General features: G+C 31.6%; 1 protein-coding gene and 1 long non-coding RNA gene across 11 annotated transcripts in view; one reads left to right on the forward strand and one right to left on the reverse strand.

Annotated features, from left to right (window-relative positions):
* The window catches only part of LOC108746045, a 57863-nt gene extending 46779 nt beyond the window's left edge, over positions 1 to 11084 (forward strand). The window contains exon 3 of the long non-coding RNA XR_001939136.1: positions 10674 to 11084. This is a non-coding gene — a long non-coding RNA (uncharacterized LOC108746045). The remainder of the gene's footprint in view (positions 1 to 10673) is intronic.
* Positions 1 to 11235, reverse strand: part of LOC108745965 (titin) — an 86358-nt gene that overhangs the window by 44811 nt on the left and 30312 nt on the right. For all 10 annotated transcript variants that reach the window (XR_001939131.1, XM_018482470.1, XM_018482454.1 and 7 more), the window contains 5 exons: positions 2154 to 8036; positions 1007 to 1779; positions 438 to 897; positions 272 to 372; positions 85 to 182 (listed from right to left, as the gene is read on the reverse strand). Coding sequence is in view for 9 of the 10 variants with exons in the window: in XM_018482470.1 (XP_018337972.1) it covers positions 85 to 182; positions 272 to 372; positions 438 to 897; positions 1007 to 1779; positions 2154 to 8036 (7315 nt within the window). In the remaining variant the exon portion in view is untranslated. The remainder of the gene's footprint in view (positions 1 to 84; positions 183 to 271; positions 373 to 437; positions 898 to 1006; positions 1780 to 2153; positions 8037 to 11235) is intronic.

Here is an 11235-nt window from a genome sequence, read left to right on the forward strand (position 1 = left end):
TATATTTAATTATATATAAACTTTTTTATCAGATGTACATATTAATTCGTATTTGATATAATTATCATTTAATATTAAACATACCTAGTTAATTCCCCATCTTTAGTAGGAACTAACTGAGGAAGCTTCTTTATTATCTCTGGTACAGATTCTTCTATATCAGTGTCGAAAATAGGAGTTTCCTAAAGTCAAAATCAATTTTAATATCTAATATTACACCAAATATAATCCTATAGGATATATTGTTGGATATGTTAGATTTTGTATTTACTTTCGGAGATAGAAGATCTTCTTCTGATCCACTTTGTCCTGTAGTAAGAGATGTCGCGACTATTGAAGATGCAATTTCAGAATCCGGCACATACTCGTACGCTAAAAAAAGTAAATTTTGTAAAATAGACATTTAAAATCATAGCTGTTTGCGTCGAATAATATACCTTCAACAATGAGCGTTGACATGCAAACAGCTTCGCCAACAGGATTCACAGCACGACAGGTATATTCTCCAGCATCTTCCGGGAATACTTCGGTAATAGCTAAACTACAAACACCTTCCATATCCTGAATAATTGTAATTTCTTTTCCTTCTTTAATTGGCATGTCGTTGTGATACCATTCCACTCTGGGCGTTGGTTTCCCTTCAACGACGCAGGTTAAATTAACACTCTCACCGTCCATAACTTTTATAGGTGATAGTCTCTTTACAAATGTCGGTGAGATTAATTCAATTGCTTCTTCCCATGTTATTTCCATCAAATTAACGGTGGCTGTACAAGTAACCGAACCACCGACATTTTCAGCACGACATGTGTAATTACCAGCAAATTCTGATGTGACTTCTTTCACCATTAAGATTGATCGATTTTCTTGAGTCACAATTCTTACTTGTGGTGTCGACTGCAACAAATTATATCTTTTATTAATTTAATGAAATTGTGGATGATATACCGTTACACGCAAACATTAAAGATTTATTTTAAACAAGCACAGAACTTGGAAAAAGTACCTCAAGAGGTTTGCTTTCATGGAACCACTGAAAAGATGCTGCTGGATATGATTCTACTCGTGTTTCCATGATAACAACTTCTCCTTCTGCAACAAGTTGAGGCTGAATAGGTTCCACAAACATTGGTGCTTTTACTTCGTCCATAGTGTCTTTGCGTTCTTTAACAGTAACAGAACTCGAGCTTCTCGCTTCACCGACTTCATTCTGAACTCTTATCTCATACTTGCCGCTATCTTTGTTTGTTGCTTCTATTATATTTAATTCGGTTGTACTTTCATAAATGTCTATTTTGCGTTTGTTAGTCGGTGTAATTTCAATACCATTGCGGAACCACTTGACTTCTGGTTTCGGTATGCCGTCAAAATCAGCTAGAAGTTTCAGAGACTTTCCACGCTCAATTATTAAAGCAGACAAAGGTCGTGTAATTCGCGGTGCTCTGAGAACAATTGGCTTGCTCACTTTAACGATGTTACTGATCACTAAATTAGCTCTGCATTCAGCGCGGCCATATTTATTTATAGCACGAACACGATAAATTGTTTCATCTTCGGACATTGGTTCTAAAATTTTTAGTTTAGCTTCTCCCGTAGTTGGGTTGAAACTCAACTCCGTTCTTTCATTTGGTTTTACTTCTTTTTCGTCACGATACCATTTCACTTCAGGTATTGGCATACCGGTTACAATACATTCTAATAAAGCAGGTGTATGTTCTTCAATCATTAACGGTTTAATCGGCGTTGAAAAATGCGGAGCTATGCCTTCCTCTTCTTTTTCTGAAAGGATAAATATTTTGCATTCTTGAAAATATGTGATATTTAATATTTATAATTACCGTATGTCGTACATCTACTTTATATTAGTTATCCCGTAAATTATTGTTAATCTATTTATATTTATAGATAGATGTTATTTCTTATTTTAAAAATTATTGATATAATTAAAAATTATTAATATATATATATATTTAAATGAAGTATTTGTAGTAAAAAATGTAAACTTATCTAATTTTACAAAAAGATTATAAAAATTATATATCTCATAATATTCCTGTATCTATAAAAGAAATTTAATAGAACAAGTAAAAATATCAAACAATTAAATAAATCCAAATTGTAAAAGTTAAAAAATTTATATTTCATATTTTTACCAAATATTACAAGGTTGACAGTGGATGTTGCCACACCAGCTGGATTAGATGCCCTACAAGAATACATTCCAGCGTCTTCTTCTTTGACGTTTGTGATTTCTAAGGTTGCTGTTGTCTCAAATATAGTCATAGTATACTTTTCGCTTGCATGGAGTTCTTGCTCATTTTTATACCAAGAAATTTCAGGCAATGGATTTCCTATAAGAGTACATGTAAATTTGGCAGTTTTTTTCAACTCAGCGATAACAGGTTGTAATTTTTGAATAAATCTTGGAGCTATCGTTTTATCTTTATCTGTAATTGATATGTCGACCTGAGTACGTTGTCTACGTTTTCTCTTACGATCTTCTACTTGTGTGACATCTGCTTTAATTTGTAACTTGACAGCTTCTTCATCGATAATATTAGAAGCGACTTTTTCAGACACTTTTTCTTTTATCTTAGATTTTATTACAACTGATTCAGTAATGATTTCATCTTTCTCTTCTGAAATTTCTGCTATTTGCTCTGCAAGCTTTACGGATTTTAATTCGAAAACTTTGTCTTCCTCGTATGTCTCTTCGGGTAATTTTTCATCTTCTATAAAAGCTAATACATGTCCTTCGGGTTGTTTTAGGTCTAATTTTTCCACTTCTCCAATGGATTTTAACATAACCATTTCTTTTTCTTCTTTTGTCTTTAAATGTATTTGTTTATTCTTTCTCCACGAAACTTCACCTGTAATAACTTCGTCTGTTACCTTATCTTCTTTAAATGATGGCACAGTTTCTAACTTTTGTTCAAATAGATCTTGAGTATCTTTATTTGTAATTATCATTGCTTCTTTTTCTTCATAAACGTCTATAACAGATTCTTCTTGATCAATAGGCACTATTGTTACTTCATCCTTAAAATCAACGACTTTCTTTGTTCGCTTACGTCGCCAAGGAGTTTCAATTATTTCTATTGGCTGTTTACTTTTGGGTTTTTCCTCTATAATTTCTGTTAGCATTTCAGATACTGGTTGTGACTTTATGTCTTTGAGTTCTTCCTTTTCTGCTGGTTTCAAAGTAATTTCTTCCTTTGATACTTCTTCTTTGGCGAGTTTTTTAACAGATTTCAATACAACTTGCTCTGGTTTCGGCTCTTCGGGTCTTTCTATCTTTTTTACTGGCTTCAATCGGACTTCCTCCGGCTTTTCTCCAACTTTTTCTTTTTCAATTGGTTTCAAGGTGATTTCTTCCTTTGTTTCTTCGTCTTTAGGAAGTTTTCTAACAGGTTTTAGTACAATTTGCTCTGGTTTCGGCTCTTCGGGTTTATCCATTTTTGTCACTGGCTTCAATCGGATCTCCTCCGGTATTTCTTCAACTTTTTTCTTTTCTATTGATTTCAAAGTAATTTCTTCCTTTGTTTCTTCGTCTTTAGGAAGTTTTCTAACAGGTTTTAGTACAATTTGCTCTGGTTTCGGCTCTTCGGGTTTATCCATTTTTGTCACTGGCTTCAATCGGATCTCCTCCGGTATTTCTTCAACTTTTTTCTTTTCTATTGATTTCAAAGTAATTTCTTCCTTTGTTTCTTCGTCTTTAGGAAGTTTTCTAACAGGTTTTAGTACAATTTGCTCTGGTTTCGGCTCTTCGGGTTTATCCATTTTTGTCACTGGCTTCAATCGGATCTCCTCCGGTATTTCTTCAACTTTTTTCTTTTCTATTGATTTCAAAGTAATTTCTTCCTTTGTTTCTTCGTCTTTAGGAAGTTTTCTAACAGGTTTTAGTACAATTTGCTCTGGTTTCGGCTCTTCGGGTTTATCCATTTTTGTCACTGGCTTCAATCGGATCTCCTCCGGTATTTCTTCAACTTTTTTCTTTTCTATTGATTTCAAAGTAATTTCTTCCTTTGTTTCTTCGTCTTTAGGAAGTTTTCTAACAGGTTTTAGTACAATTTGCTCTGGTTTCGGCTCTTCGGGTTTATCCATTTTTGTCACTGGCTTCAATCGGATCTCCTCCGGTATTTCTTCAACTTTTTTCTTTTCTATTGATTTCAAAGTAATTTCTTCCTTTGTTTCTTCGTCTTTAGGAAGTTTTCTAACAGGTTTTAGTACAATTTGCTCTGGTTTCGGCTCTTCGGGTTTATCCATTTTTGTCACTGGCTTCAATCGGATCTCCTCCGGTATTTCTTCAACTTTTTTCTTTTCTATTGATTTCAAAGTAATTTCTTCCTTTGTTTCTTCGTCTTTAGGAAGTTTTCTAACAGGTTTTAGTACAATTTGCTCTGGTTTCGGCTCTTCGGGTTTATCCATTTTTGTCACTGGCTTCAATCGGATCTCCTCCGGTATTTCTTCAACTTTTTTCTTTTCTATTGATTTCAAAGTAATTTCTTCCTTTGTTTCTTCGTCTTTAGGAAGTTTTCTAACAGGTTTTAGTACAATTTGCTCTGGTTTCGGCTCTTCGGGTTTATCCATTTTTGTCACTGGCTTCAATCGGATCTCCTCCGGTATTTCTTCAACTTTTTTCTTTTCTATTGATTTCAAAGTAATTTCTTCCTTTGTTTCTTCGTCTTTAGGAAGTTTTCTAACAGGTTTTAGTACAATTTGCTCTGGTTTCGGCTCTTCGGGTTTATCCATTTTTGTCACTGGCTTCAATCGGATCTCCTCCGGTATTTCTTCAACTTTTTTCTTTTCTATTGATTTCAAAGTAATTTCTTCCTTTGTTTCTTCGTCTTTAGGAAGTTTTCTAACAGGTTTTAGTACAATTTGCTCTGGTTTCGGCTCTTCGGGTTTATCCATTTTTGTCACTGGTTTTAATCGAATCTTCTCTGATGTTTCTTCAACTGTTTCCTTTTCCGTTGGTTTTAAAGTGATTTCTTCTTTTGATTCTTTGTCTTTAGGAAGTTTTCTAACAGGTTTCAATACAATTTGCTCTGGTTTTGGCTCTTCAGGTTTGTCTATCTTTTTCACTGGCTTCAATCGGATCTCTTCCGGTATGTCTTCAACTTTTTTCTTTTCTACTGGTTTCAAAGTAATTTCTTCTTTTGATACATCTTCTTTGACGAGCTTTTTAATAGGTTTCAGTACAACTTGCTCTGGTTTCGGCTCTTCGGGTTTTTCTGTCTTTTTTACTGGCTTCAATCGGATCTCCTCCAGTGTTTCTTCAACTTTTTCCTTTTCCACTGGTTTCAAAGTAATTGCTTCCTTTGATTCTTCGTCTTTAGGAAGTTTTCTCACAGGTTTCAATACAATTTTCTCTGGTTTCGGCTCTTCGGGTTTGTCCATTTTTTTCACTGGCTTCAATCGGACCTGTTCCGGTTTCTCTTCAACTGTTTCTTTTTGTACTGGTTTCAACACGATTTCATCTTTTGATTCTTCCTCTTTAGGAAGTTTTCTGACATGTTTCAATATAACTTCCTCAGGTTGTGCTTCCTCTGGTTTTATTATTTTTTTAATAGGTTTTAACTGTAAATCTTCAGGTTTCTGCTCAGTTTGAGTTAATTTTTTTGCACGTCTCCATGGTATGTCCATTTTTTTTGTTAATATATCTCCATTAATTTCATCGATTTTTTCAGGTGAAGTTTCTGGTTTGGATATTTCCTTTCTCACCGGTGTATGCGTGAGGTCTTCTTTTTCTTTAGGTAATTGTTTTGCTGAATGTAGTGTAATTTCTTGTATCATTTTTTGTTCTTTCGGTTTTTCGTGCCATTTTGCCGGTTTTAGTACAACAGATGTGAAATCTTCAATTTGAGCTTTTTCTTCAATAGATTTCGTTGTTTTACTTTTTTCAGATTTTTGCCATGTTGCTTTGGATACTTCTTTAATGTCAAATTTTGTTTTATCAGTTTCAGTTTCTGAAATCTTTTTTTGAATTGATGATTTTGGTTTACGGCGCCATGGAGCTTCGGAAATTTCCGTAGGTTTATCTTCTTCCAGTTTAACTTCAGGTTTAATTATTTGAGGTGTTCTTATTTCCTCAACTTCTTTTTTTTCTCCTGCTTTTTTACCTCTAACCCATGGTATTCCTTCTTTTTTATATTTTTCAATTATATTATCAGTTCTATTGATATCGAGGATCGTAGTATCTTCCTTTTCCGTATATGGTATACTTTTAGATTTTTTCTCACTGCTTATTTTTTTGGTAGACTCAATATCTTCGTCCATTTTTATAATTATTTTATCTTCTTCTTCGTGGTATGGTTCGTTTTCTTGCTGTACGACTCCAGTCAAGTCTGTACTTTTTATTTTGATGTGTTTTAAATCTACTTTCTCTATTGATTCTTTCTTTAATATTACTTTATCTGACCTTGATGTTGGCTTTAATGATACTTCCTCGAGAGTTTCTTTATATATTTCTTTTTGCTCCGGTTTTGTCCTTTTTAAGATTATTTTTTCTTCCATCCATGTCTTTGACTGAGGCTTTTCTTGTGGCACGTCCTCTTGCTTTTTTATCTTTTTATGAATGTTGGTTTCATGCTCTGACGTAACTTTAAGCAAAGTAATATCTTCTTTCTCTTTATACGTCGTAATATCTTCGTCGATATGTTTTTCTTCTCGTACTAACTTTTTTCTTGTATCTGCTTTTAATTTAATATCATCGTACATCTCAGTTGAAACTTGAAGCAATGTAATATCTTCTTGTTCAACGTATTCAGCAGTTTTATCGATTTCTCTATTATTTTTTGTTTCTTTTATGACAGGTTTCAAATTTATTTTTTCCAAATCTGGTTTTGGAGATATTGGTTTAATAAATTTAGATGACTTTAATTGTACCGTTTCTATTATCTCTTTTTCAATTTCTTTTTGAATAGGTTTAGATTTTTTCAAAATAATTTTTTCTTCTGTCCATGGTTTTGTCTTATCTTCCTTATCTATGATTGTTTTATCCACGTCTTTGCTTGCTCTTCTCTCTTTTTTGTCTGTAGTGACATCAATTCGTGTAATCGTTGAAATTGCTTCAGCTTCTTCTTTTAAAATTGGTTTTAGATCTGCCTTATCTAACGTTGATTCCACGAGATCTTTCTTTACTATTTGCAAAGGTTTCAATGAAACAGTTTCGAGGATTTCCTTAGGTATTTCCTTTCTTTCCGGTTTTGCCTTTTTCAAAGCGATTTTTTCCTCCGTCCAAGGCTTAGGTTGTTCTACCTTCTCCGTGATAGGTTTTTCTTTTTTTAATTTTTGTATTTCTGCATCCTTTACAATTGAAAGCAAAGAAGTGTCCTCTTGTTCAAGAAAATTTATTTTTTCTACGTCCAATTCGGAAGTTGTTTTTGTCTTTGGTTTTATTTTCTTTAAAACAATTTGTTCCTCCGACCATAATCTTGGTTTCTCCTGTTTCTCTTTTTTCGACAAAGTTTCATCTAAACGACGCGATGTTTTTAACAGAGTATTATCCTCTTGCTCCTTATAAAGTTCAGTCGTAATATTATCGCTGGCATATTCTTCGGTTATTATAATTTTATCTGTTGCTTCTTTAGGCACGGATTTCAACTTAATTAGTTCTATATTAAATCCGTGGATATCTTTTTTTTCAACCTTCGTCGGTCTTAACTGAACTTCTTCTAATCTTTCTGTTGTTACATCCTTGGTAACTTTGGGAGCTTTTTTCAAAATTACTTCTTCCTCGGTCCATGGTTTTATTTGACTCTCGAAAGCTTGAAGCTTATCCAGTGAAGAATCTCTTGATGCTGTTTGTACTTTCCGCCATGGAAGTGAATCATAAGTTCGAGGTAGAACGCGTCCTCTTCGCCAAGGCAACGATTCATCACCAGGTTGAAGTTGTATTTCAAATGGTAAATCATTTTTGTCGAGAGATAAAGATCTCAGAATTATATTTTCCTTTAAATCTTGATGAGGTTTCGCATCTATTTCAATACTGGCACCCGTCTCCGCGGGAACCGCGTAATAGGCTTCTTTTCTCTCTGCAAGTTATGCAAAATTGTTTTAAATAGATATAAATGTTTTTTACTATTTATTTCATATCATATATGTTAAAATTAAATTAAGAGAAAGCTTTATTTACATTATGATACAGCATGATATTGAATGATACATTATGATATTGAAATTAAGGAAAAATCTATTTATAAACGATAATTTATCAATTTTTTGACATTGTAAAATTAGTTATATATATATATTTTGTAATCGCCGTATAACAAGGAATAGATTTGGACTGAATTAACTTTTCAAGGCAAAGAAATCAAAAAACATTTTATAGATAACTAATCTTGGAAAAGTAAATTATTCGTAAATTATTAATATATAATATATGATTTGTAAAAGATTGTATTCAACTGAACATCTATTTTTTTGTGATATCTGCCTTTTTAGATATGGGTAGATATCATCGACAATAAAAAATATTCATTGTTTTGTGACAATTACAACTACTAATGAAACAAGCAATTGTAGAAAAGCATGAATTTTTAAATTAAATTTTGTTAACAAAGAACATTAAAATTCACACACATACACACACTTACATATTTGTATATATATATAGATTTATATGAAAGTTACTTAAAATAACAATATTAGGAAACAAAGTTTAGTAACGACTAGTCAGTCAAACGTTAACAATTGTGGGTAGAACATAAATGTTATAAAATGTTTACAGCAAAAATATAAAATGCATGGATCTACAAAATTCTTTAAGTTATTTTTAAATAGTTTAAAGAATTTATCTTTTGTGACTTGACTACGTAGGAATTTCTTCTTCGAAATGTAATAAAATACAATACTATTTCGACGTTATGATAATGCAACGATTATTTTTTTAATCTATATGCTATATACGAGAAAATATTTTAGAAGATATATCAAAGAGTCACGAATAATGGATATTTTATTAAATATAATCGCGCGCGAGTCGAAGCGTTCGCTTGCAGTGGCCGTAGAGTTCGCGTTGCTCATGAGTTTCTCTAAAGTAGTCTCCCGCGAAGTAACTCGGTGGGGATCCTTGACACACGTCCCTATTTCATGCTACATCTAGTCGTAATAATAATCAGTTGGAAGTCGAAGACGAAGGAACGAAGAAAATCCCGGCAAAATCGTCGTCTCCCTTCTTATAATGACATCACAGTACTTGTTCAGTGAAGTGAATAAAAAATGATATTTGAAAGAAAAAGAGTGTCGACAAGTACATTTTCTAACGTTCGTTATCTCTATAAATTTCTTTCCTTATTAATTCGAAGTTATATTCGAATTAGATAATTCATTTTGCTGTTGTGAAGTGATACATTAAAAATATTTGTATACATCGTGCAGTGAACTGTTCAACAATTTCTATACATGTGCACATAGTTGTGTCAAGCAAATAGCATATCTCATATGCTCAAAAATATTTAATATTTTGTGTTCATATAATCTGTCTTTTAATATATATTTTAATGCTGTTTTCAAAATATACAAACAAAAAAACACTTTCTTATTTATCTCTTTCTCAGCCATTTAGTTAAAATGTGTGTGAAGTGCAATTATTATCTAATTATAGAGATTACTGAGAATGCTATAATATTTCATCTTGGAAAAGCAGTTATCAATCTATAGTTTAATATTATAATCAGAAGTTCAAAAAACTATACTTATATATGAGTGAATGCAGATGTAGTGAATATAGTGAATATAAGGATAAGAATCTACTACTTTCTGCACGATAATATAATTTATTAGACGAATTGTAAAATGGATTTTCAAAATAAAAAAAGAGATACATACTTCACGTTTTACATACATACTTTTACTTCTATATATCTTATCCTATAAGTTTTATGATTATTTGCTTTATACATACATACGTACACACACACACATACACACACACGCGCGCGCGCGCGCACACATACACACACACATATATATATATATATATATATATGTATAAATGTGCGCGCGTCTGTATATTTAAGTACGTTGACTATTTTTATTGTTTAATAAACTTATATTAATTAAAAAAAAAATTAAATTTTATATATACTCTAAAAAATAAAAGTGTAATTTTAACTTATAGTATAGTGAACTTTCTGAGATATGCAAAAATGTTAAAATTAACAAAAATATTAATTTTAACATTTTTGCATGTCTCAGAAAGTCCACTATGTGTCTTTAAAGTAGTTAAAATTAACATTTTATTTTTTACAATGTACATATTTTTTCAAAAAATTATATAATTAAATTAATACATATAAATTGCTACATATCATATTTTCAGTTGATGGCGCTATACTATTTAATTGTAAATAAATACTCTATTTTTTGTGTCAATTTCATAAATAGATCGAAAAACTTTAAATAAATAACAAAGGATTTTTTTTTTATGATCAAGCTTAATTTTTATTTCGATTATTTAATAGAATTTTATTACAAAATTGTGGAAGAATTTAGTCTATTATAATTTATATTTTTTTCATGAAATATTTCTATTGCATTAACAATAAATACGATCGCATTGTAATAGACACTATTAACAGTTTATTGTATTGAACATTTGCAGCGTAGTCTGTCAGTATATCTTGAAGTTGCTGATTTACTAAAAATAATTTTTATTCGTTTTGTAGAGGACGCTGACACGCTCTTCTCCGTATTATTCCTGGCATGACTGAATCACTAGCAGCTGGCTCGAGACGAAGCCAAAATAGTCAACTACCTCGGCCAGCTTTCTTCGAAATTACTGTGCTGACGAAGCATCAAACGTAGGTGGCGATTTAGAATCAAAGATAAAATAAATATGGACCATAGAAAAGAATTTCTTCTTGATGAGTCAGATGTTTATTTGTTCTCTTGGAAAGTACTGTCGTTCCTTCAAGGTTGTTCAAAATTCATTGAGAATTACATATATTTTTTTAATGCACATTGTTTGTGAATCATGTTCAGGATACGAAGAATAGACCATGCAGTTTTTAGGATATCTCTTCATTTCCAAATAAATTTAAGATAGTTAAAAATATAAATTAAAGTTTTCTGAAATATATTTGTTTGATTCGATATTTAACATTCCTATTTATCTCAATATCTGAATAAATACCTGTATATAACGATTTAACGCTGTGGTCGCAAAGGATTAATATTTAAAATTATTTATGTAGAATTTAAAAAAATACGTGTGTGTATATATATATA

The sequence above is a fragment of the Trachymyrmex septentrionalis genome, unplaced genomic scaffold, assembly GCF_001594115.1.
Source record: "Trachymyrmex septentrionalis isolate Tsep2-gDNA-1 unplaced genomic scaffold, Tsep1.0 scaffold107, whole genome shotgun sequence".
NCBI classification, from domain to species: domain Eukaryota; kingdom Metazoa; phylum Arthropoda; class Insecta; order Hymenoptera; family Formicidae; genus Trachymyrmex; species Trachymyrmex septentrionalis.